Genomic DNA, 27,518 nt, shown 5'->3' with positions numbered 1-27,518 from the left:
TACAAGTCAGGGATTTTCTTGCCCCTGTGATGAATTAGAAAGTTAAACCTGAGTGGCATTATTTTCCCAAAGTCTTACAGCACATCGAGGACTTGAAACAGAGCTCCTGTCCCCTAATTTAGCGCTCTTACTTTGTCTACTCACGATGTTTGTGTTTGGTTCACTGAGTTGACAAGATCGGAACACCACACGCCTTGGAAAATCACCACTAGGACATTGTACCCCCAAGAGCAGCAATCAGATAACCAGAGAGGCAGACAAGGATGAAAGGACTTTCATTTAGTCCCAGGAAAATCCCTTGTTCCTCTCTGTGCATCTGTAAGTGTTGGCTCGCTCCTCTTTGTTCCGAGCACTGTCGCTTCTGCTAGGTGTTGGTCCTCAGGGCCCAGAATGTGCCATTATATGAAATGGAGTGCAAACCTGGCACAGTTCTTTGAAAGCTTTTGCAAAGCACAGAGCAAGAGTTGTTAGAAGACGGAAAAAGGCTCCAGTGGCAAGCCACTTTCAGAGGTCACCATATTTCCCAGGGCTTTCTTTCCTGAAGGAGATATAAAGCTATCTTGTAGTCCGGGACAGAAAACATGTTTTCACCTTTTTCAGCCAACTGAGACCTCACAGAATCAGCAGTTGGCACATTTTTGCTGGTTTTCCTGGCCCGATTCCATTCCAGGAGGCCCTGCCCATGGGGAGCTGGTCTTTGGGCAAGCATTTGATGAGGGCCCCTCTGGGTCCCTAGGGCCTGGAGGCCCAGCCATGTAAATGTCTTCTTTTCTGGTTGGTTTGCAATGAGTAGACACCATCTGTTGAATTAAAAATTCCCTTTGTGGAGGGTGGTGAAAGGCTTGTGTGGAAGAGACACTGTTATCTTTCAAGCAAACAGTTCATGAGGTTGAAGAGCTGTGTTCTTGGCCTAACATATGTTTGCCCAATGGCTGTGGGAGCCTCCCCCGCCGGGCGCTGGATTCTGCCCCATGGCGACATGCACACATACCGCGGCTGCAGCACTCCATGTCCGCGCCCTTACATCTCCCCAGTAAAGAAAACCTCCATTTATAGAACCCGCCACACAAACTCACTCTTTAGACTCTTAAAAACAAACAAGAACCCGAGGCCACAGGCTCCATGCGTGCATGTGTGGTTTTGTAAAATCTCAAGCCGTGAATCAAAATAATTTTGGAGACATAGTCAAAGCCCAGAACCAAGCCCTGTCTCCAAGGTGGGAGAAATGTAGGAAAGATGGGCTGAGAAGAGAGGAGGACAGCCAGATGGAGAGAGTGATGGGAACAAGACATTGGGGGCATCTTGCATGTTCATAGGGAGGGTACATGTTCCTCACCTCTGGACTCACTTGCTATAATGACTTCAGCAGAAACATAGTTGGGTGGGCCAAAACGGGAGTTGGTGATGGACAGGGAGGCCTGGCGTGCTGCGATTCATGGGGTCGCAAAGAGTTGGACACAACTGAGCAACTGAACTGGACTGAGTGCCTGAATTACTTTGCTCTCAACATCTAGAGTCCATCTTGCCCACACTGGTTAATATAAGCTGTCCTGTATGCTTTCTCCTTTCCAGTCCAACTTCTTTTCTCTCTTCCCATGGATGCTAAGCACTGGTGCCCTGTCTGGTACATCTTTCACATCCCCAGATGGAGGTGCTCCCTGAGAACCTGACATACCGGAGATGGATGTCACAGACATCCCTTCTGGTGCTAAATCAGCTTTATGGAATGTCAATTACTTGAGTGCCAGAATCAACCTATCTCTTCTTCTTACATTCTTTCACCATCAAATTTGGCATGGAGTGCAAGTATATGCTCAAAAGATGAGCATTCATTTGGGTTGAGATGTAGCTCAAAACCTGTCTTTGAAGTCTTCCCAAACCTAGCTCTCTCCTTCCTCAGAGTAGGACTCATCATCCAATTTAACCCACCATGCTGCCTCATATGGTAGCTGCTTCCCTGTCTGTATCTACGACTAGACAGTTGGGGACCATGCCTCAGCTGTCTTTATAGTCTGAGAGTTTAGCAGAGTGCTAGGCACCAAGTTGGCTCTCAAAACATTCTTAAAATGAATGAATGGATGAATGATAAGCTATATGCAGAACTATAAGCTATATTATCTGGTGAATTTCAGCCCAGCTCTACCTAAACCATTCTTAATTTCATGAAAGTCACATTTTAAAAAAAACAGACTATAAAAACTAGTTTTTCAGGGAATTGTTCTTGGAGAGCTAGGAAAGGAATATAGATAGAAAGGAAAAAGAATTTGAAGACCATCTAGGTTGATCATTATACTCGAGGACATACAGTGAGTGAATTGGATGGATAAAGGGTATGGCAGTAGTGAACTTCTATTTCTAGACCCCTGCTGGAAATTGTTTAGAGGTAGTTTATCATGGTATAGTTGAGGGAATACTGCACTGTATGTCCAAAAGTTCTACACATGTCTTGGTTACTATTTATGGTTTCAGTTAAGCTGCTTTACCATTCTGAGCACTAGTTACTTTCTTCAAAGTGGAGAATGCAACACCCTAAAATTCCCCTAGGACTCAGTCTGTGGGTCTGTAAAGACTGTGATGGGTGTGTTGGATGCAGATGACGCTATGGCTCTGACATTGAGTTTATTGCCTGTGAGAGGCTGTAGGTTTGTTGACATGTGCCTTTTTAATTATGAGGATGTCCCCATAGTGAGGGAAGCATTAAAGAGGCCTTTCACAATCCCACCCAGAAGAGCAGAATAAGGCACAGCGTTGAAAGTGATGGGGAATGACAGCTAGAATTCTGCTGCCCTCTTTCCACCAGGCTGGGTCATGTGAGACCCTTCTGGCAAGGAAGAAGCAACTCTTGGCAGTCCTTGAAAACTGTGGTTGTAGCAGAAGGAGTCTCGTCAGAGAAGCACAGAATTGGAGTAGAATCTCGGAGGTCGCTGAGTCTTATATTCTCTCTGCCGAAATTCCCTGTAAACATCTTTTATGATTCCCAGTTTCTGATCAGATGCATAGAGTGACTTATAAGGCAGCTCAATCCTTTAGCAAACAGCTCTCTATTCTTTAAAAGTTAAAACAAAAAAGAAAAGATTCAAGACTTCTCCCAAGTTACATCACTTTCTCAAGTCCATAAATTTGTGTTTTATTCTGCTTTTTGGCATGTCATAGACTCAGTACTTTGAAACAACTAAGCCTTCTCTACTTCTGGTTAGATAATCTTGACTGTCTCAGTCACTGTTCCTTATGCCCTTCCAAACCGTTTGATGGTTCCGGTTGTGAAGTTTCTGAATGCTGATGCTTCTTAAGGTCTGGCACCAGGAACTGAGACATAGCTCCTGGTAGTTCCTTTGGGGCCAGGAGTGTGGACTAGGATCAAATTAGCTTCTGTCGTGGCAGCCCCACTTTGGAGATTGATACTTACTAAGCCTTCTTCATACACACTCCTCTTTATCCAGGGCTCCTCCAACTTCTGTTTGGGAAATTGTTCATTTAAAAGTAATAGAAATTCCATAGACAGAGGAGCCTGGCAGGCTGCAGGAAAGAGCAAAGGGCATGTGTGCGTGCTGAGTCGCTTCAGTTGTGTCCAACTCTGTGTGAGCCTATGGACTGTAGCCCACCAGGCTCCTCTGTCCACGGGATGATCCAGGCAAGAATACTGGAGTGGGTTGCATGCCCTCCTCCAGGGAATCTTCCTGACCCAGGGCTTGAACCTGCGTCTCTTACATCTCCTGCACTGGAAGACTAGCTCCGATTTACCACTAGCGCCACCGGGGAAACCCCAAAGAGCACAGATGGAGACGACTCAGCAACTAAACAATAGCAGCAATAGCAATTTACTGGAATTTGTCCTGATTATAATCTAATCATGATAGAAAGTGTAATAACTAGTGAAAAGTATGAAAGGGAAAGGGTTAGTGGTGTATATCTGGCATCTATCCAACCATCCACCCATCACTAGATATGTGGATATATATGTATGCATTGCAGTGTGTTTGTGTGTAAAGAATTGTCATAAAGTTACAATGCACAAGATGGTATAGTAACAGGAGTTTATAAACTAGAAATGGCTAACATACTAATTAATGACTCTTAACCATCAACATGGAAGACATGGTACGGATGAAAATCTGTATAGGAAATGGAAGGGAGTGCATGGATGACTTAATTTCCATGCATGAGATCTTTGTGTATTTCATGTATTATAACTTAATTTTACTGGATCAATAGATTTCTGCCTATAATATCATTTTAAATTATGATATCATTTGCTGAATGCTATTTATCATATATATATATATATAGAGAGAGAGAGAGTTTTATGTAATAATTCCTTTACCATTGGGCATTTAGGCTTGTTTACAATGTTATTATAAACAATGCTGTAATCAACATACTTAAACCATATACACTTCCTTGCTATTTGCTGAATAAATTCTTGGAATTTCTGGATGAAAAGGTGACAGTTTTTAAGGCTTTAGTATAAACTGACACCCAGAAAGGTTAAAACAACTTCATTCTCTGATTAGTGCTGGGTTAGTCTGTTACTTTGAACTTTGGATAAGACTATGTTAAGAGTTAAGACAACAGTGAATTTGCTAGTTAGGTGAAAATATCTTATTTAATTTAAATATTTTGGATTCCCAATGAAGCTGAAATTTTGCCCCACATTTTCATTATTGACCATTTGCATTCTTTGTGTATGTTCTGTCCCCATCTTTTGATCATTTTCCTCTTAGGGCTTTCAGCTTTTCCTTAATGATTTTCAAACACTCTATTAAGAATATTAAGCCTTAGACTATCAGAGAGATTGTAAATGTTTTCCCCAGTTTTCACTTGCCTTTTAATCTTTTATTTAAATGTGTATTTTGGGGTAGTTGAACTTTATATTTAGATCTTTATGATAGACATTGAAAAATGTCATCCTGTGGGCCGAAACAGTGAGCTGATTCCAGCAGGATCATTTTGAATCCTTTTACATATATTTCTAGGGTGATGGGAGCTTGGTGACTCAGGTGGTGAAGAGTCAGCCTGCAATGTGGGAGACTGGTGTTTAATCCCTGGTCGGGAAGATCCCCTGGAGGAGAAATGGCAACCCACTCCAGTATCCTTGCTTAGGAAATCCCATGGACAGAGGCTTCTGGCAGACTGTAGTCCATGGGATCTCAAAGAGTTGGACACAACTGAACAACTAACACTTTGAGGGTGATGGCCTCCATAGATAGGATAAGCAAGTCTGTAGCCAAGTCATTGGCAAAACACCAGGACCAAAGTTTCCAGAACCTTCTTCCAGAGCAAGTTGAGCCATTAATTAGTCTTCTTCAGGTATATGCTTGAACCAATGAAGATTCTACCTACAGGAGTCATTTTCTAGTCCACTTTTGCTTTTCTGCCACAAGGATATCACTAGAATAACCAGAATTCTTTTCAAAGACATTTTGGAAAGGAGACACGACACACATCTTTATTCTTAGCCACCCATCCACATTCATTGCTGGTCTCACAGAACTTGTCCTTAATGCACAGAAACTGCCTGTTTGTGAAGTGAACTGATATGAATTTGATATCTTACCTCATTATATGAAGGACTGAGCTAGCCTATTAGAATTAATAAAATGAAAAACACTAATAGACTATAATAATTTTATAAAGCTTGACATTGCAGTTTGAAAGCAGATGTAGCGACCATGGGGTGCTGCATTTTTACAGCTGGGTCACAGTTGAGCTCTGAGCTTCCTGACAGCAAACGTGAAAAGGGTAACATGGTCACACACATGACTTATATCGCCTTACGGCATAGGACAAGCAAGTACTGATTCTCAGAGCCATAGTCTGATGCAGGTAAGTTTACAGATTTATTAATCCAAAGTTCAAGGAATTTTACATCTCTTTTCAAATAATTGGAAACACAGGCACCCGTTTCTGGGCACCTAGCTCCTTTCTCATTCTCCGTAATTCTTAAAGTGAAAGTGAAGTCGCTCAGTTGTGTCCGACTCTTTGCGACCCCATGGACTGCAGCCTACTAGGCTCCTCTGTCCATGGGATTTTCCAGGCAAGAGTACTGGAGTGGATATTTAACAGTTTTTTTTTTTTTAGTGTTATTAAGTATGGTACCTGATGGCTTTAGACTTCATCCCACTTAGAGGTAACAAACTCATAGCTAACTACCTTCGATATTTGACTGGTCTTGGATTCAGATCTCTTTTACTATTGTTGAATTTTATTCTCTGAAGCTCAGGGACACTCCATCCTGACAGGAGCTCAGTAGGGCTTTGGAAGTGACTTGGACAAATTCCATGTGATATTCTGTAACATGGTGTCAGTCTGCACAGTCTTACATAGCCTAGAACCTTTTCCACATTCTGTTTTTAGAAACACTTTCACCCTTCATTTATATACTTGCAATATAGAGGGTTGATTTCTATTTGCATGTATAGCCTCAGTTATGTGACCTGAAACAGAAAAACATGTAGGAACTATATAGTTATAACTATATGTATAACACTATGTATTGTAATATACTAGAGATTATATACTCTCTCTAGTTCTATCCAGTAAAATGGGATATAAAAAGAATTTTATGGCAGACAGAAAGGATTCCTCTCATGGACTAGATGACTGGGCCCTTTTCTGGGACATAAGCAGTCTTATCACAGCTTTCCCATTCCCCACATGTGAATACGTGCTGTCTGTCCTGTCCTTGTAGCTTTAGGGTGGCCACTATTCTTGTCAGTTCAGTTCCGTTCAGTCGCTCAGTCGTGTCCAACTCTTTGCGACCCCACGAACCGCAGCACGCCAGGCCTCCCTGTCCATCACCAACTCCCGGAGTTCACTCAGACTCACGTCCATCGAGTTGGTGATGTCATCCAGCCATCTCATCCTCTGTCGTCCCCTTCTCCTTCTGCCCCCAATCCCTCCCAGCATCAGAGTCTTTTCCAATGAGTCAGCTCTTCGCCTGAGGGGGCCACAGTATTGAAGTTTCAGCCTTAGCATCAGTCCTTCCAGTGAACACCAGGACTGGTCTCCTTTAGGATGGACTGGTTGGGTCTATTCTTGTCAGTGTGCAGGTACTTCCCAGGGACTGCTGTGTGCTAGATACTGCACTTGGCATAGTCGGGGGGGAGTAAAGAGTACAAGTTGCTATTTCTGCTTTCAAGGGTGATGTTTAAATTATTTAACAGTTGCACTGACCAATCAGAGTGATCTTGGCTGAAGCAGGGTCCTTAAAAGCCCTGTGCAGTGAGGGTGAGAAGGTCATTAACCACTTAGTTGCTGAACTGTGGAAAGGTCTGGGAGCTCTAGGGGAGCGGCCAGGGTAAGAGGGTGGGGCACCCTGGATGTTCAGAGCTGCAGGTTTGTACCAACTGATAAGAAAATATTGAAGCAGTTTAATAACCAGCCCTGTTGTACAGGTGCAGTCTTACTGAATACCACCTCTGCCTATTCTCAGATACTTGGCCATGGTGTACAGTGAGGAAGGCCCTCTGGCCCCTGAAAAAATATAAATTGAGGGACTGCCCTCCTAGACCCTGACTGGTCACCCTCAACTTACTCTTTGTCCTGCCCTTGGAATACTATTGACAGCTTTTCTATTTTCTCAGCAGTTCACGGGGTCCTGGCTGAGCAGGAGTCAGTTGGCAAAGAGGCACTGAGCCCTTAGTATGTGTTGAAACTTTCCAGGTTGTTAGGGAGATTGCACTGAGGTCCTTTTGGTTGGGAGCTGGGTAGACAGTGGTCACACGGAAAGAGCAGGCAGTGGCTGACCTGGGAAGCTCTGTAGGTCTAGCCGGTGTGGGAGACATCAGACATAGGGGTTAGGTCCTCTGGGTCCAGGGCCTCCCCATCTTCTCAATAAAAAGTATGTATGTGGGTATTTAGGTAAGTCTCCTAGAGGGAGAGGTAAAGATCTTGGTGGAAATCTTATTTTCTTAATTGGTTTGAGACCATCCCACCCTCTGGTTCTGGATTTGAGGTGACTCTGGTTCCACAGAGACACTTAGCTTTCTCAGGTTCTGTGGTTACCTGGTTCCCATTCCCTGCCCACCTCATGTCATGCAGAAGTATCATCCCCGCTATGGGCTGGGAGTTGAGGACAAGGGGATCTAATGCTTCCCACAGCCTGCACCCCAAGAATGAGCTGGGCAGCTCTTGAACGGGGAGCTCTGGATGTGTCCCTTGCTGGCTTTCCTGCCTGGGGGAGGGGGAGCTGCATTTGAATAGGATATAAAAGGAATTTTATGGCAGAAATAAAGGATTCCTCTCATGGGTTAGACAGCTGGGCCCTTTTCTGGGACATGAGCAGTCTTATCACAGGTTTCCCGTTCTGATGATTCTTCCTTTATCCCCCACATGTAACTATGTGCTGTCTGTCCTGTCCTTGTAGTTTGGTTGTGACCACTGTTGTCAGTCAGTGTGCAGGCGTTTCCCAGGGACCTGCCGTGAGGTTTTCTCCCCCAGACCTCCCAGGCCTGCTCTGGTCCAGAGCCCTTCTCCTTCTCCACTCTGATGAGCAGCTAACTTTGGGGAAAGGCTGGAGACCACTGAGCGTGTGCCCACTCGGGAGCAGAAGAGGTGCTGGGAGCAGCACCTCCGTGGGCCCAGCTGCCCTGCCTGAGGCCCCTCCATCCTGGAGGCTCACGACCACTGGCCTGGCTTGCAAAGGGTGAGGAGCCTGTTTAGAGCCACTGTTTTCATAAGCTAATGAAGGCAGAGTGGGAGCCACGGGCAGTGATGCTGGGATATTAACTCTGACAGGAAGCTTGATCATAATTATCTTAACGAGGATAGGGTTAATTACAGTGGAAACTTAAAAGTTCTCTCTGTTTGAATCTGCTGGAGCTGAATGCGTTCTGATGTTTTGTCATTTTGATGTGACTTTGGAAAAGGCACAGGGACTCTCCCGGCAGCCGCAGTGGCTCCTGGGGGAGCCCAGCCGGAGCCCTGCGAACGAGGTAACCAAGATGGTACCTGTGGGTGACATCATGGGCAGCCTTCCTGCTGGTGGAGTGAAGGCAGGCAGCCTGCAGTGTGCTCCAGAGGCGCTGATTAGGTGCCCAGAGCAAGCCACCTGCTACAGATCAGACCACACACTGGGTCTCCGTGCCTGCCCTTGACATCTCTCCACTGGGCTGGGAAGACCTTTGTCCAGCTGCCCTTGCCTTGCTCTCCCCGTCCAGCCCCTGACCATGGCGCTCAGGTCTGCTTAGCCTTCCTGGCCCACCCCTCAGGCATTGTAGCTACAGCCAACCAAGCTGGTGAGTGATCGGAGTGACAGTTACCTCCTCTACCAGGGCTCTTGGGTCTGGGGTGTATTTTGCCGTCCATATACAAGGTTATAACAGAGATCTTTTGGTTCTGTCATCTTTTCCTTATACCATAGCTGTCCCTTGAACAGCATAGATCTGTGTGGACCCTTAGAGCCTTTTTTGCCTCGTCATTTTATTTGATAGCATGCATCTCTTTGCAGGCATCTTGCATAGAGGGGTATGAGGTAAAAGATTGACCCACATAATTTCTTCCCTCTTCTTCCAGGAAAACGTCAACAACAACAACACAAAAGTAAAAAGAAATTTAAAGTGTAAAAGTCATCCTCTAAGCATCTGTTTATTGCCTTCCACTTGCCAGCCAAGCTCCAGAAATCCTGTCCTCTCCAGTTTTACCTTTCATTACGCTCTTTGCCTCCTGTCCTTCAGGTCTGAGTTTAGCTGATTAAATCACCAAGTGCACATCACACTATTGACATGAAGATAGGGATTTATTAATATGCAACCCCTGCCCCCCCCGCCCCCGTAACAAGGCTCCCTTTTAAATGAGCAGCTAATCACATGGCTTCGCAAAATGGGATCTCGAACCAGGCAAGTGACAGGGGATTTGAGCCTGAGCTTCTGAACTGCTCTCTGAAGTCTTCCTCCTGTTTTGAGTTCTGCCCCAGAGCCCACCCCCGCCCCCCAGAGGGAAAGGCATCTGTGCAGCACTCCCAGTGTTTCAGGCTTTGTCCTCACCATGCTGTGTCATTTTGTTTTATGCCTCCCCTGAAGCACTCTTGGAAAGGAGCTTTCTTCGGCTTGCCAGTTGCCAACCATTTGCTGATTCTCCTGATAAGAGCATTATATTTGCACTACTCCAGGATGGTGTGTATTTTGGACGTGCCTTTGACCAGAGCCCAGCTGATGTTTGAGCACAAGGACTTATTACCTGTCTGTTAGGTGCCCTGATGTGGAGGTGGCCTCGACTCCCCTAGAGATAAACAGGGGCTAGTTCTGAAAAGCACTTTGGCATCAGCACTCATTAACCCCCAAGGAGGAAGGGACTTCAGGAAACGTTGGCATTTCCATGAGAAGCCACCCTTACTACACACCTTTGCACATCTGTTTCTTTGCACATCCCCCTGCATCACGATCCCTGACCAAAGGTCAGGGCTTCCAGAAAAATCAGCGAATGCAAGGAGGAAGCAAAAGAATGAAACCAGTATTTGCTAGTAAGTTGTTACTCCTCTCTCACTTATTCTCCATAAGATTCAATAGCTACAGGCAGCATAGATGAAGGGAGCTCATGGGGCTTATTGAGACACCCAAATTCAGGCTGCAAGTAAATGACGGGACAGGTCTTCCTGACTGCATGCCTTCCTGAAACATGAGGAAGAGAGAAGAGGAGGAGGAAATGGAACTTGATGACTCTGTTGACCCTTGACCCCAGATGTATGCAGTACACCCCCACCCACACCCCCCGCTGTGGAGTATATAGTGTCAGTTACGGGGATTTGGTGTGGTCTGCGTGCTAGGCCCCGGGTAGGGCCACCTGGAGGTTTGGGGCAGGAACGGAGCTGCTGGTGGTGCTCTGGGCCCAGTGAAGTCTGAGGGTTGAATTGCTTCTCTCACCTCCCAAGTATTGCCTCTTAATTTTGGAGTCCTTTTGGATGGATGTCACGAGAAATGTCTGGTACTCAAGTTCACACTCAAACCACAGGTCTAGGCATAGCATAGGCAAGCAAGGGGGTCTGTAATGGAAGTGCTATCAGTAAATGCATAAATAGTGTAGACAAGCTCTCCCCGATTGGTTACATTTTATAGAAGAGCCAGGGAGCACATGCAAGCCAGCCCTCTGGCCAGCGTCGTAGCTCAGCTGTCAGCCTCTGCAAGCTCAGCACAGCTCTTGGGTCTGGCAGGTGAATGAGCTGGGAGCATGTGGCCTGGCCCTGTGAGTCCCTCCATTGGGCGGCTTTCTGTAATCACCGTCATTGTGCACCGGCCAGGCACATGCGCCAACTGCCCCTCGCTGCTGGCACCTCATGCACCCCTAACCTTGCGAGTTAACTTTCAGCTATGCCTGTGACCAGGGTGGTTTTCCCCTTTCTGATACTTTTTTGCCCTGAGCTGGGTACTTCATCCTTTCAGATGTCTGTTTTCTTTACTGCCTCCGCATCTCTACTGTTGGATTCAGTGCTTTTTTTTTCTTCAAAAACTAAAGTGAGAAATCCACTATCCATCAATTAAAACAATAAACATCAAGCAGGGAGCCTTGAGGCAGAAATTCCCTCAACCCCTTTCTTAACCTACCCCTGCCTAACAAAAAGAAATCATGAAAGAAAAAGAAACGGCCCCTCGAACTGGAGTGACTGTGTGCTTCCTCGGGTGTCTTGCCTTTTGAGGTAGCCACTGGGACACTGGGCAGAAGCAAATTAAGTGATTAGTAAAGAAAAAAAAAAAAAAAGCAGAGGTATGGGGAAAGTCAAAGGCGGTGAATGCAGAGAAAGGAAGCCTTCCCTGCCGTTTCCTAGGACTGCGCAGAGAACAGCTAAGAAATGATACTTGAAGTTATATTTATTATTGTAAGAGGGTATGATATTTCTGGGCAGAAATGATGGATGACAACTTAAATTTGTGTCCAGGGAATGAAGGTGAACTGTGACAGAGTTATTTATCTTGGGAATGGAGGTTAGGGTCAGCCGAGGCTGGGTGCCTGAAGCCACAAGACATTGACAAATTTATCCTGCAGGCCGTATCTGAAGCCCTTTGTTTTGGATCCTGGCTACTCAGTAAGTGACCCTCATCCTTCATGTTGGCAATGCGTGAAGGATGCGGTGAGTGCCAGCGGCCCCTTCTCCCCCGCTGCCCCCGCCCCGGCTCCCTCTACTAATTCTTGTCATTCACTTTGCTGACAGGCACCAAGCCCAAACTATTCCCAGTCCTGAAAGGGAAGGTTAAAATATTTATTTCGGCTCATAATGGCCTCCCTGATTTAGTGCAGGACCATTTTTCCTGTTGCCTTTGTCATTGCAGGTCACTGGAAGGACTGAGCGCGTTCGGGAGCCTGGAGGAACTCATCTTGGACAACAATCTGCTCGGCGATGACCTCGTGTTGCCGGGGCTACCCAGGCTCCACACCTTAACCCTCAACAAGAACCAAATATCCTTGTCTGTGCCCCTGCCCCCACTCCCTGCCTGGCCCCGCAGTGGTCCCCTCCCGCAGGCCATCCCCCCCACACAAATACCTGTGAAATGTCAAATGAGTTTTATGTGTCAGCTAAATTAAAGTAGGTGAAATACAGTCCGTGGGCAGACAAAGCGTTCTGTCTCCTGGCACTCGGGACACTTCAGAGTAATTTATTATAGGTCATTCATAAATGAAATGCACCATTATATCTTCCTGTTGCTCCATTTTAGTGTAGAGATCTAAGTTATGGCTGTGAAGAAATCTTTTTAATAGATAAAAATAGAGAAAGAAAATAATGTCACTGCTGCCGAGAAGGCAAACCCGGCTTCTGTTTGCTTGGGCTTGTGTGGGAGGGCGACCTCTGGTGGGAAGCAGAGGGTAGTGCGGCCAAGCAACTTCAGCCTCCACGGAGGGTTCTGGAAGGCTCTGGGGCAGACTTGCGGAACACTTCTGACCAGAGAGAGGGGAAAGGGGCTCAGGTGGAAGATAAGTGTGAAGCCCAGGTCCAGCTCTGCCCCCCGTGGTGTTTACAGTACTGGGATGATGAGAAGGGCCAAGGAGAGCCATTCCAGTGTGTGGTTTCTCCTTAAGGTGGTGAGGATCCAGCAGCCTGGGGTGATACTTCAGAGGGGTCCATTGCTCTGGATTCTGTAATGAGGCTGAGAAATGAATCACAGGGTTATGCAGTGTGAGGCGCACAGCTCCTCCCAGCAGAGCTGTAGACCTCTATGCCCATCCAGTGCCACCTCTATGCCCACCCAGTGCCACCTCTGTGCCCATCCAGTGCCACCTCTATGTCCACACAGTGCCACCTCTGTGCCCATCCAGTGCCACCTCTATGCCCTCCCAGTGCCACCTCTATGCCCACCCAGTGCCACCTCTATGCCCACCCAGTGCCACCTCTATGTCCACACAGTGCCACCTCTATGCCCGCCCAGTGCCACCTCTATGCCCACCCAGTGCCACCTCTATGCCCACACAGTGCCACCTCTATGCCTGCCCAGTGCCACCTCTATGCCCGCACAGTGCCAGTGTGCTGAAACAGGCTGTTTTTTCAGCTTTGCTACTACTTGTTTCCTTCACACCTAGAATAATGTCTGGCACAAAGTTGAAGTTTAATAAATGATTGTGGGATGAAGGAATTGTTATGATCAGCTAGCTGTTCTTTATTGAGCACTCCTATGGATGAGGGACTGTGCTTGGTAACTTTAAGTGTATTTGTTTTCATTCTTGCAAACCCTTTGAGAAGGGTGTGGTTTCTTCATTTACCTAGATTAGCAAAGAATTGAAGTACAGGCCCACAGCCAGATGTTTAACAAGATACCAGGCCCTGGATTCAGTCTCAACTGAGGCCAGATCCAGAGTTCTTTCCACTTGACTATGTTGCCTCAGACTTGAAATCCAATCACCTTGTTTTATGGCTGGAGTGTTTGAGACCTGAAGTGGTTTAATCACATGTTTGTGTTCACATGGTAAGTTAGAAACGGGATGGGGCATTTTCCCACAAAGTATGAAATAAAGCTAGATATACATGTTCAGTTCAGTTCAGTCTCTCAGTTGTGTCCGACTCTTTGCGACCCCATGAATTGCAGCACGCCAGGCCTCCCTGTCCATCACCAACTCCCGGAGTTCACTCAGACTCATGTCCATCGAGTCGGTGATGCCATCCAGCCACCTCATCCTCTGTTGTCCCTTTCTCCTCCTGCACCCAATCCCTCCCAGCATCAGTCTTTTCCAATGAGTCAACTCTCCGCGTGAGGTGGCCAAAGTACTGGAGTTTCAGCTTTAGCATCAGTCCTTCCAAAGAACACCCAGGACTGATCTCCTTTAGAATGGACTGGTTGGAGTCCAAGGGACTCTCAAGAGTCTTCTCCAACACCACAGTTCAAAAGCAACACCACAGTTCTTCGACGCTCAGCCTTCTTCACAGTCCAACTCTCACATCCATACATGACCACAGGAAAAACCATAGCCTTGACTAGATGGACCTTTGTTGGCAAAGTGATGTCTCTGCTTTTCAATATGCTATCTAGGTTGGTCATAACTTTCCTCCCACGGAGTAAGCATCTTTTAATTTCATGGCTGCAGTCACCATCTGCAGTGATTTTGGAATCCAAAAAAATAAAGTCTGCCACTGTTTCCCCATCTGTTTGCCATGAAGTGATGGGACCAGATGCCATGATCTTCGTTTTCTGAATGTTGAGCTTTAAGCCAACTTTTTCACTCTGCTCTTTCACTTTCATCAAGAGGCTCTTTAGTTCCTCTTCACTTTCTGCCATAAGGGTAGTGTCATCTGCATATCTGAGGTTATTGATATTTCTCCCATCAGTCTTGATTCCAGCTTGTGCTTCTTCCGACTCAGCGTTATATGCGTTAAGATTGGCATATGTGTTTATGTCAGCTGTCAGAATGATTTGCGAAATTATTTATTAATCACTGCTTATATGTTGTTATAAGTTAATATTCAGTAAAATATGCTGTTTGTGGCCATTATTAATTGGTATTTTCTTAGAAGAATGAGAAGGCTTACAAGTAAATATGAGTCCTTATCATAATGAAATATTCATGGATTATTTTTTCCTCTCCTATCCTTTGGTCAACCAGATTTCCTGGTTGTTGCAAATATTAGCAAACAATTGAATAAAAATTACTGAAAATAATTTTTCAAATAATTTAGTGTCTTATAGCTTCCTTGCCATTTGAGATGATCAACTGCTTGATATTCTCAAATCAATTAAGAATAAAAGGATAATTAGACTAGAATTTGAATGATATGTTTCCTCCTATGGACCCCATGCTCATATTCTGTGTCCCACATTACTGTAGAGTGTTGGAGTTGTTGGACTTGGGGTTCATGTGGCAGTTTAATTACGGTTACCATGGCCACACAGCTAAGCTTCTGAGAGCCTCTGTTTCTCTTCTTTTTTTTTTTGTACGTGTGATTTTACAGCTTTCACCTGCCTGTTAGAAAAACTGACAAAGAGGAATGTATGAAAATTTTTTGTGTGTGTTGGAATTAAAGTGCAATGGTGATATATGCAAAGCAGATTTTTGTGTGACTATAAAACCAGCTGCCTCTGCTCTGGGATGTTGTCAAGATAGCAATATAAGAAATGGTGCTATGAGAAGGGCTTCCCTAACAGCCCACAGATGAAGCCACAAAGCTTGTACAGCAAATGCTAATCCCAAACTCAATTCCTCTTCTCACTCAACACAGTTCCTGGCCACTTCTCTGTAGTATTAGTTGATACATCCCGAGACATGCAAACTCATTTTAGCACCAGCTTGAGCCAGACAATTAAAAGAAGGGCACACCCACTATGAGAGAATGCCATTTCATATCATGACAATCTGCAGATGAATTAGTGGGTGATTTTTTTGCTCAATCACTGATTTGTATAATAACTATTGGAAAGTATTTTTTTTGGATACCTATGTGTTTAATATTCATTGGTTATAGTATTGCTCTTTTCTATTACCACTAGCAGTCGAAGAGATATTGAGCAAATATTGATGGTTGACAGATTACCTGGTTAGATTAAATAGGTTAGATTCTACTAAGATTCATGTTTCATGTGAATTTACTAAGCATTATTATCTCTCATTTTAGAGGATTCATTTTCATAACCTGGTTTAGAATATGTTGAAAATGTGCAAGGATTCACGTTAGAATTCATTCATTCATTCAGTTAATTTATTTAAACTAAAAACAACAGCAGCCAAAAGAGTTCACCATTTCTCCCACCCTCCACTCCCTCTTCTGGCAACCACTGATCTCTTCTTTTTATGTATGAGGTTGGTCTTAATGCTATTGTTGTTTGAGGTTCCACATATAAGAGAGATCATACAGCATTTGTCTTTCTCTGACTTATTTCACTCAGCATGAAAAAGTTCTTGAGGTCCACCCACGGTGTTACATATAGCAAGATTTCATTCTTCTTATGGGTGAATAACATTGTGTTTTGTGTGTGCGTGTGTATCACGCTTTCTTTACCCATTCATCCACTGATAGACACTCAGCGTTGTTTCCACGTCTCGGCTATTGCAAATAATGCTGCCGTGAGCATGGGGCTACACATAGCTTTTCAGGTTCGTGTTTTTGCTTTCTCTGGATAAATATCCAGGAGTGGAATCCTGGATCAAATGCTAGTCTTAAGTTTAATTATTTTTGAGAAGCATCCACACTGTTTTCCATAGTGGCTGCACCGGCTTACATTCCCGTCAGCAGGGTTCAAGGGTTCCCTTTTCTTCACATCCTCACCAGCAGTCATTGTTTCTTGTCTTTTTGATAGCAGCCATTCTAACGGGTATAACGTGAAATCACAGGGTGGTTTTGATTTGCATTTCTCTAATGATCAATGGTGTTGAACATCTTTTCATGTACCCGTTGGTCATCTGTCTCTTCTTTGGAAAAATGTCTGCTCACATCTTCTGTCCATTTTGTAATTGTAATTTTTTTTTTTTTGGCTATTGAGTTTTATGGGTTCTTTATATAGGTTAGATGTTAGTCCCTCATGAAATAGTATTTATAATTATTTTCTCCCATTCAGTGAGTTACCTTTTTATTTTGTTGGCGGATTCCTTTGCTGTGCAGAATGTTTTTCATTTTTAAAGTGATAAGCTAGACTGGCTGATGGTTTTATTCTCAGTGTGGCTATCACCAGAGATTAGTAGGCTTCTTGTTTTTCCTTAGTTCAGTCCTTTCCCTGTTCCAGCATCTCTTGTCTGTGGCTGAGGGATCAATGTTGGTGGTGTGGAAGGAACCAGAAGGAAGCAGAAGGCAATCTGTAGCTGTAGAGCTGGCTAGTGATATCACTATATTCTTGTAAGTGCTTTATTGCCGGTATATACAAAAACCAGCAGTTGGCTTTTTCATGATGGAGCGTGTCTTCTTTCTCTTCTGGTTTACTGGTATGATCCCAAAGGTTGGCTTCCTTACCTTGTACACTTGACCAAGAAATCAAAAAATGAAAGATAGGTAAAAGCAACAGGAATGCTATGTGCCATCCTCTGTCTTTCCAGCCACTGACTCTCCCACCTGCTTGTTTGAATACCCCGGCTCTACAGCAGTTATGAGGTGCCATGATGCTACTCCTTGAAATACCTTAGACTTTGGCTCTGTCCATTATCTTTGCTGCACAACAACCCACTCCAAAACTTAGAGTCTTATAAAAACCAATATTTTTTTTGTTTATAATTCTGTATGTCAGCTATTTGGGCAGGGCTCAACTGGGTGGTTCTGCTCATCTTCCGTGGGTCACTCAGGCAGCCACAGTTGTTTGGAGGCTCTGCTAGGGCTGGATGATCTGAGATTGCCTTGCTTATATGTCTGGAGGTCGGTATTGGTTGGTAGTGGAACTCCATGTCACCAACAGGCTAGCACAGGCCTCTCCATGTGGGCGAGATGCCCCAAGAGCAAAGCTCAATGTGCAACTACTTTTCAAACTCTGTTTGCACCAGAGATGTTGCTGCCCCATGGCCAATGCAAGCCACATATCAAATGTAGAACAAATATGAGGGGGATTCCAGGACCCAAACCAAGTATTTGGCACATTTCTTCTAGATTCACCAATGCCTCCCTTGCCCACTGCATGCTTCCTCCTTGCCCTCTCAGCTCTTTGTTCCATTTCTGTTCAGCCCTCAGGTTTTGGCTCCTGTTCTGGTAGACCAGGTTGTCTCAGTCTAGCTCTTCATCTCCTGTTCATTGCTGATCTCTTCTCTCTTTGTCTGGTGACTGTTGTCACTAGCCATGGTGTTGACTTCCTCTTCCAGCACTCATATTCTCCCTCTCTCTCTCACTCACCCACTCACTCATAAGCATGGACAGTCTCAGCCATATCATGTCTAAATACCCAGCCCCGAATAAGGGAACAACGGAAATGTCAGGAAAAGATTGTTAGCCAAATGGTTCTCTCCCACTTGCCTTTGGGGGTGGGTAGAGGAAACGTGATAAGCTGACTTCATTTTAAGTCACACTTCATTTCATTATTTTCTGATTCTCTGTTGGCTTCAGCACATACAGGAAGAGAGAGCTGTGAACTGTGGCGCCAACAGGAAGAAAGAATAGTGCTCCATGTTTCATAGCTGGGCTGTGGTTAGGAGACCAGTGAGTGGAGTTAGGAGGCCAGACTGGAGTTCCCATAGAATTTACTGTGTCATCTTGAAGAAGGGGCTGTATCTTGTCAGAGGCTTCTTTTTCTTTACCTGTACATTGAGTATTATACATCCGAGAATATTGTTGAGTGATAGTGCTGGCATAATATATATGGGAAATCACTTTAACACCTTGAACCTTTACAAGTTCCTTGCACATTTTACTGTTAGCCAAGGCTTTTATGCCTTAAATGCATGATCCCGAATTGAAAGTGACTGAGGTATGGAGTACAACTGGATGACAGCACCTGGTGATATTCTACAAAAGCACAGAAGACTCCTCATGGTTTTGTTTTTTAAATGCCTCTCTTTGTGGCCCCTAGAATTGTCATTTTGTAGGACTTAGGTCTGAATATAGACTCTGCCTTTTAGTCATTGTGTGATCTTTGACTGCAAGTTTCCTTAGTTGTTATCTGGATGTGATCATCTTTCAGACACCTGTGTGTGTGTGAATCAAATATGTCATGTAGGCTGTTCAGCATTTGAAAATCTTCTATCAGGATAAGCTCTAATTGAAATACCCCCAGGAGTCATAGGTGCTGCCCTTTGACCTGGGGTTGAACACAGAGGGAGAGATGTGCCCACTCTCACCTGGGAAGCAGCTTCAGACCTGTGCAACCCAACATGACACCATGAGATTCCCCTCCTCCCTCGGGCTCCAAACTTTCAAGGCAAGATGTGGCTTTGATCTTGGGCCCTCTGCAGAAAATCTCCCTTGGCAAACCTAGCCATGAGAGGTGGGCTCTGCAAATGGCAACTTTCTGTAGACAGCGTTGAGAAAAGTCTAAATGGCAAGTACTCTGGAGAAGACTTGATGAGGGAAACCAGGTGTGTGCTGAGAACCCAGCTGGAGAGAGTTGAAACTGTGCCAGATAGCTTCACATTTTAAAAGGAGAGAAAAAAAAAAATCACCCTTAGGAGAATCCTTGAAAGTGTCTTCACTAAGGTAGTATTGGTTAGCTGGAGACACCAAGTTCCCTCGGCTGATTGTTTCCGGTTAATTTTCTCTGCAACTTGACAGAAGGAATGTGACAGGTTCCATCCCAAGTGCACAGTCAGGCAAGACAAGGCTGTGCTCGTCCTTATTGACCCAGGAGATGAAGAAACCAATGGAAACTTCTCACGTTTCAGTCTCCAGTGGTGGTGTCAACATAATGACGTTGTTCTTATCCAGAGCATCCATGGGGTAGGCGCAAGTGATCCCTCACCAGTGTGGATTCGAGGGGACCACCTTGCCCGGCCCAAATGATTACTTAGCAGGTAGTTGGAAGGCTCAGGAAGAAGAACTTGCTTCTGCTACACAAAATATCCTGAAGGAGGCAGACTCGGAGACTCCAGTGAGTCCTCTTGGATTCACTGGCACAGAATGGCTGAAGCTTCTTGAAGCCTGCAGACCCTTTGCCCAAGAAATTCCCATGATCAAGACATTCAAATGAGTTTCCATCTCCACAGCCTCCTGCTAAGAGGCAGATCCAGATTTTGCGAAGTGTAACGCTTATATAATTTGAAGAGGCTCTCTTAAAGGCAAAGACTGTATAATTACAAACACAAAATTAGGTATGGAGATGAATGTGTATTTGGAATAAAAAATGTGTCGAAGCAAATTAAATTTTTTAAGTTGACAGATGCCATACATTGAAATATTTAGAAAATAATCTCTTTTATACTATGTATGAGAACTTTTTCCATTTTTTCCTGCAAATTCCCTTATAACTTCATTATTTAATTACGTTTTACAGGTGGCTCAGATGGTAAAGAATCCGCCTGCAATGTGGGAGACCTGGGTTCGATCCCTGGTTTGGAAGGGAGGAGGAGGACATGGCAACCCACTCCAGTATTCTTGCCTGGAGAATCCCATGGACAGAGGAGCCTGACAGGCTACTGTCCATGAGATCGCAAGAGTCGGACGTGACTTAGCGACTACACCACCACCACTACCTCCCTGGATGGTAGAATGAAAGCCTTCCCGTGGCTAATTACCAAGTGCTGAGGAATGACTGGGACTTCAAGCCAACTCGGTTGTCTAGTGTTTCTCTACCTTGGAGATCTTGCCAGTTTGGAGTTCCATTTCTTCACGTTCTCACCTTTGTGCGGTAGATGAAAAAAAGATGAAAGTTTAAGTAACTTGTCTCTAAGAGAGAAATAGGTTTCATCTGGACTTTGTTGTCCGTAGTAGAAAGGGCTTCCCATGGATTCTCCAGGGCCATTGTCCACATAAAAACTTTGAATCACTTCAGAGCAACACATCAGTGCCTTTTTAGCTGCCCACTCTCTTGGAGTTTTACAGAAATACAGTGCTGGCCAGTAAGAATGTTCAGCTTGTCTGGTTGCCCCCCCCTTGAACTAGGACCTGGCTTGAGGCTTCTGGAAAGCCTCATGGGTATGAGTCCTATTGTTCTTTGGCATACCCAATGGGTACCATATGTGGGCAAGAAGGTTGGAGAGAACCCTGAAGGGGAGAAACCAGGACTTGGGCTGAGGTGTATGCAGGTCCAAGTTGAGGCATGAAGTATCCTCCCTGAGTGATACTGCTGGCGCTGGCCCATCCTGAGTACTGGACTAAGACTGAGAAATTTTTGAGGAAGGCATTCCAAAGCACAGGGGTCTCTGAGATGCTTTTGCCTGGGCTGAAGGGCAGCACTCGTAGGAGAGTACCGGCAAGATTCCTTGTTTTTCCTTTTCTTCGTTTAATGTGATGACTGTGAAACATCCAAAGATAGTACTTGTTGGAAAAGGCAAGTTTTCCCTGAAATTGTTCATTGTCGTTTTAATTAGTTTTATTTAGATAATTTTCTTAAAGAGTGTGGTGACTGAACTTTAAGAAGTATTAAGTATGTTTTGTCTTGAGCGATGAAATTCACTGAAGTGTTGACTCCTGGTCACTTACGCTCTGTATTTCAAGCTTACCTCCTTGGTAGGACCTTCTCACTCATCTTCTCCGTATGCTTCTAATCTGTCATCCTCATTCCAGTGATCCTTTGTGGTCATTCCTGGGTATCATGTGTTGAAGATTTGAAAGATCAGTAACTTGGTTGTACAGTGTCCTGTCTTTGTTTAGGAAATGATGATGTTGGCCAGCAGACACCCACAGCCTGTGAGGACACTCAGACCCTCTTTAGCTAGATCTCCGCTCTCTTGCTGGTGAGCTTCCCCTTTCATTGTGTTGTTCTTGCTCCCTCCCAGTCTAGTGTTGTTCGTCCATATGATCTTTTTTTTATTATTTTTACTTTATTTTACTTTACAATACTGTATTGGTTTTGCCATCCATTGACATGAATCATATGATCTCTACGTAGCGTATGTATGAATCGTGCTCGAAGGCACTTAGTTTAGAGAATATAAAGTTGAAGGGAGATATGTGAGCCTCAACCATCTGAAAGGCCATCACATGGAAGAGAGGAATTACTTATTCTTTGTGACTTCCCCAACTAGCTAAATTGAGTCACTGTGTGGGAATTCAGTCTCTGGGGGAATAAAAACTCTCTCTTATGGTTGTTAGAGCTAGTTTAAACTTCCTGGTGGTGATCCTCTGGCAGATATGTTAGGGACTGGATTCAGATGTTGGTTGGATTTGGAGTTCAGTTGACAAACTGAAGTATGAGAAAATTGGGATAACACCCCCAAGGTTAGGTAGCATCCTCACAGAGTAAGGGCAGCCCTTTTATTTCATTTGACCTTCTTTTCCTGGAAATGGTACCCCGACTCTTTGATTCTTCTCAGTGGCATCTACCATCATGGATTTAGCCCCTGTATGCTCTACCGTCATTTCCTGGTAAGGGCCCCATTCTGTCTGCTGATACAATGTTAGCTAACTCTTTTCACTGGTAGGCTCCCAGTAGTCATGGCCTCTATTCATGGCCTACTCCTGTTCTGTTTGTCTTTTCTTAGCTTTGTACTCCTTTTCACCCAATGTAATGTCTTATTGCCACCAGTGAGGCCACTGAGCAACGCCTAGCTCCACAACAGGCTCTCAGATCATAGAGGAGGCCAATCCCAGTTTGCATCCACGCAATTCCCAGGTTTTAATGATGGACTACCCCCAAAGGAGAAACTGGGTTATTTCTGATCAGACCTTTGCAAGTAATTTCTTGCTTTCATTAAAAGTTGAGCTGTGTTCCCTGTGGGAGTGAAAAAGTAACCATGTCAGACACCCACAGCAAGTTGATTTCAACCCCTATCCATGTCATGTCCTGGGAGCAGATGGGGTTCATCAGCTGCTAGGCTGTGCCTGTCAGTTATGGTCTGTGTCCCTTGCTAAGCCTTTTGTCTTTCTGGACCAAGATCCTTAACCTTCGTCACATCACTGACTTGGAGTATCTGCTTGATCACCTGGCAGAAGTGACACCAGCTCTGGAATACCTCAGCCTCCTGGGGAATGTGGCATGTCCCAATGAGCTCGTCAGCCTGGAAAAGGATGAGGAAGACTACAAGAGATACAGGTGAGTATCTAGGGGTTTGAGCATAGTATGAAAAGAAAAAAATGACATTTTGGGGGAGAGAATATTATACTCTGGGGTGCACAGTAGATGTCTGGTAAGCATCAGTGGTCCCTTCATGCTATATTAAACTTTACCCCATTGGGTACCCTATGGCCAGAGTCTTCCTTCATTGAGGGTAACAAGAGCCAAGAAAAATGAAAAGACATTGAGTGGTCTAGCCCAGGGGTTAACCAACTTGGCTGTAAAGGGCTGGATATTAAATACCATATGCTTTGAAAGTCATGTGGCCTCTGTTGCAACTATTCAACTCTTCTATTACAGCGCATAAGTAGTAATGAACAGAGGAGCCTGGTGGGCTGCAGTCCATGGGGTCGTGAAGAGTCAGACGTGACTGAGCAACTTCACTTTCACTTTTCACTTTCATGCATTGGAGAAGGAAATGGCAACCCACTCCAGTGTTCTTGCCTGGAGAATCCCAGGGACAGGGGAGCCTGGTGGGCTGCCATCTGTGGAGTCGCAAAGAGTCGGACACAACTGAAGTGACTTAGCAGCAGCAGCAGCAGTAATGAACAGTTTGTAAGTGAATTGGCAATGCCGTGTTCCAATAAAACTTTATTTACAAAAACATGCACCAGGCCAAATTAGACCCATGGGCTGTATTTCGCTGGCTCCTCCTCTGTGTTGTAAGATCTTCCTGTCTGCTTCAGAGTCACATCTTAGAGAAAGAGGCCTTCCCATGAAAGTTTAGGGAGCTTATATACAGTCTCAAGAGAAAGTTCCACAAGGTCCATGACTTTGGTCTTTGATGGAGTCCAAAGTGAAAATACTATTCTTTCTTCTCTCTGCTTCTGAACTATCAGCTTTGAAATACCTAATCCAAAGTCCTCTTTAGGAAGTCTTTTTTGATCTTACCCATTTTACTAAACTCATTTTATTTTTGCTCTTTATTTTAAATTTTGTATGCTCTCATTCTTGATTATTGTTTTCTAAACGTTTTAAATGATGTTTTCATATGTATAGCTTTTCTCTCAGTTATAATATAAGCTCTCACTGGCACCCCACCTGAATCAATGTACAAGGAGGGAGGGAAGAAGAAAGGAAGGAAGGAAAGAAAGAAAAGGTAGGGAGGACTCAGTTCAGTTCAGTCACTCAGTCGTGTCCGACTCTTTGAAACCCCACGGACTGCAGCACACCAGGCTTCCCTGTCTATCACCAGCTTCCAGAGCTAACTGAAACTCATGTCCATTGTGTCAGTGATGCCATCCAACCATCTCATCCTCTGTCATCTCCTTCTCATCCCACCCCCAATCTTTCCCAGCATCAGGGTCTTTTCCAGTGAGTCAATCTTTTGCATCAGGTGGCCAAAGTATTGGAGTTTCAGCTTCAACATCAGTCCTTCCAATGAACACTCAGGGCTGATTTCCTTTAGGATTCACTGATTTGATCTTCTTGCAATCCAAGGGACTCTCAAGAGTGTTCTCCAACACCACAGTTCAAAAGCATCAATTCTTCTGTGCTCAGCTTTCTTTATAGTCCAACTCTCACATCCATACACAACTACCAGAAAAACCATAGCTTTGACTACATGAACCTTTGTTGGTAAAGTAATGTCTCTGCTTTTTAATAGGTTGTCTAGGTTGGTCATAGCTTTTCTTCCAAGGAGCAAGATCTTTTAATTTCATGGCTGCAATCACAATCTGCAATGATTTTGGAGCCCAAGAAAATAAAGTCTTTCACTGTTTCCATTGTTTCCCCATCTATTTGCTATGAAGTGATTGGGCTGGATGCCATGATCTTAGTTTTCTGAATTGTTGAGCTTTAAGCCAACTTTTTCACTCTCTTCTTTCACTTTCATCAAGAGACTCTTTAGTTCCTCTTCACTTTCTGCCATAAGGGTGGTGTCATCTGTGTATCTGAGGTTATTTATATTTCTCCTGGCAATCTTGATTCCAGCTTGTGTTTTATCCAGCCCAGCATTCTGCATGATGTACTGTGCATATAAGTTAAATAAGCAGGGTGAAAATATACAGCCTTGACATACTCCTTTCCCAATTTGAAACCAGTCTTTTGTTCCATTTACAGTTCTAACTGTTACCTCTTGACTTGCATGCAGATTTCTCAGGAGGGAGGTCAGGTGGTCTGGTATTACCATCTCTTGAAGAATTTGCCAGTTTGTTGTGATCCACACCATCAAAGGCTTTGGCGTAGTCATGCAGAAGTAGATGTTTTTCTGCAACTCTCTTGCTTTTTTGATGATCCACTGGATGTTGGCAGTTTGATCTCTGGTTCCTCTGCCTTTTCTAAATCCAGCTTGAACATCTGGAAGTTCATGGTTCACGTATTGCTGAAGCCTGGCTTGGAGAATTTGGAGCATTACTTTGCTAACATGTGAAATGAGTGCAATTGTACAGTAGTTTGAGCATTCTTTGGCATTGCCTTTCTTTGGGATTGGAATGAACTGACCTTTTCCAGTCCTGTGGCCACTGCTGAGTTTTCCAAATGTGCTGGCATAAGGAGTGCAGCACTTTTACAGCATCAACTTTCAGGATTTGAAACAGCTCAACTGGAATTCTATCACCTCCACTAGCTTTGTTCCTAGTGATGCTTCCTAAGGCCCACTTGACTTTGCATTCCATGATGTCTGGCTCTAGGTGAGTGATCACACTATCATGGTTATCTGGGTCATGAAGATCTTTTTTGTACACTTCTTTGTATTCTTGCCACCTCTTCTTAATATATTCTGCTTCTCTGAGGTCCATACCATTTTTGTCCTTTATTGTGCCCTTCTTTGCATGAAATGTTCCCTTGGTATCTCTAATTTCCTTGAAGAGATCACCAGTCTTTCCCATTCTATTTTCCTCTATTTCTTTGCATTGATCACTGAGGAAGGCTTTCTTATCTCTCCTTGCTGTTCTTTGGAACGCTGCATTCAAATGGGTATATTTTACCTTTCTCCTTTGCCTTTAGCTTCTCTTCTTTTCTCAGCTATTTGTAAGGCCTCCTCAGACAACCGTTTTGCCTTTTTGCATTTCTTTTTCTTGGGGATGTTCTTGATCACTGCCTCTTGTACAATGTCATGAAGGTCTGTCCATAGTTCTTCAGGAACTCTATCAGATCTAATTCCTTGACTATTTCTCACTTCCACCGTATAAACATAAGGGATTTGATTTAGGTCATACCTGAATGGTGTAGTGATTCTCCCTGCTTTCTTCAATTTAAGTCTGAATTTGGCAATAAGGAGTTCATGTCTGAGCCACAGTCAGCTCCCAGTCTTGTTTTTGCTGACTGTATAGAGCTTCTCCATCTTTGGCTGCAAAGAATATAATCAATATAATCAATCTGATTTTAGTATTGACCATCTGTTTAGTAGGAAGGACTACTAGAAAGTAAGTTTTGGAAGATTGGCGAGAGAGGATAATAGTTTGAGAGGAACTAGTCCTGTTGGGGTTCAGATTTTTAAATGTGTGGTGATGAAGGAGTATATTTAAGGGCATGCATTTTGTATAAAGGCAAAGCTGTAAGAAATAGTGAAATCTCTTCAAAATTGTATATTTTAAAAGAAACATAGGGTACAGCAGAATTTCAGTTGTACTTTATTGGGAAGAATTTTGAAGGAATCTTATTTTTCAGCCATCTTAGAATAAAGTTCTATCCCTATCTTAAAAGAACTGTAATAAATCAATTTTTCTCATGAAGACTTTTATCTGGGATGTGATACCATTGATTTAAATGTGATTTCTCGTAGGAGAAATATAGTTAATTTCCAGCAAGTAAATAGTTAAAATTTATAAATCAATCTTCTAAGTTAATCACTTAGAACTTAATTTTCTTCTTTAACAGTTACTCTCATCAACTTTGGCACCTTTAACAGGTGGTTTCATGTATGAAGAGGTTGTTTTAAAACACTTTATCTTCTGGCAGTAACTTATTATAAAATATATCTTAGAAGGGTCAGGTGGTGGAAGAAAGTTCTCTCAGATATCATGTTTAGTAAACCAAACATTTTGGGGGAAATTCTTGTTTTCTGACTCTTTTCTTCAGATTTCTGGTTTTAATTCTTTAAAATCACCCAATAAATTGTATATGTGTATATATACATGTGTATGTGTGTATGCACACATTCACACACAAGTTCATTCATTTACCCATTCATGAAGTTATATGTGAATTGAACTGCAGGCACTTTTTTTAGAATGAGAACAACAGACTAAAGACCCTGCTGCTGGGAGGGATTGGGGGCAGGAGGAGAAGGGGAGGCAGAGGATGAGATGGCTGGATGGCATCACCGACTCAATGCACATGGGTTTAGGTGAACTCCGGGAGTTGGTGATGACAGGCCTGGCGTGCAACCCCCCCTTCATGGGGTTGCAGAGGGTCGGAGGCGACTGAACTGAACAGACTGAGGAAAATCTCCCACTCCACTCTATTCAGTCTCAAAGAAAGGTTTATAAGGGTGTAAAAGAAAAAGAAAAGCTAATACTAATTTTTACTGTTGTTATTGTAACTAGTCTC

General features: G+C 44.0%; 1 protein-coding gene across 2 annotated transcripts in view; it reads left to right on the top strand.

The window, feature by feature from the left end:
* Nucleotides 1-27,518, top strand: part of LRMDA (leucine rich melanocyte differentiation associated) — a 1,204,472-nt gene that overhangs the window by 636,154 nt on the left and 540,800 nt on the right. The window contains exons 3-4 of one of the 2 annotated variants that reach the window (XM_068982759.1): nt 12,261-12,389; nt 22,869-23,006. In XM_068982759.1, coding sequence (XP_068838860.1) covers nt 12,261-12,389; nt 22,869-23,006 — 267 coding nt within the window. Of the gene's footprint in view, nt 1-12,260; nt 12,390-22,866; nt 23,007-27,518 lie in introns of both variants that reach the window. The other variant, XM_068982760.1, reaches the window with a different exon arrangement.

Source organism: Capricornis sumatraensis, chromosome 10 (assembly GCF_032405125.1).
Source record: "Capricornis sumatraensis isolate serow.1 chromosome 10, serow.2, whole genome shotgun sequence".
Lineage (NCBI taxonomy): Eukaryota > Metazoa > Chordata > Mammalia > Artiodactyla > Bovidae > Capricornis > Capricornis sumatraensis.
The sequence above is the reverse complement of the archived record's forward strand: the minus strand, read 5'-3'. Positions and strand labels throughout refer to the sequence as shown.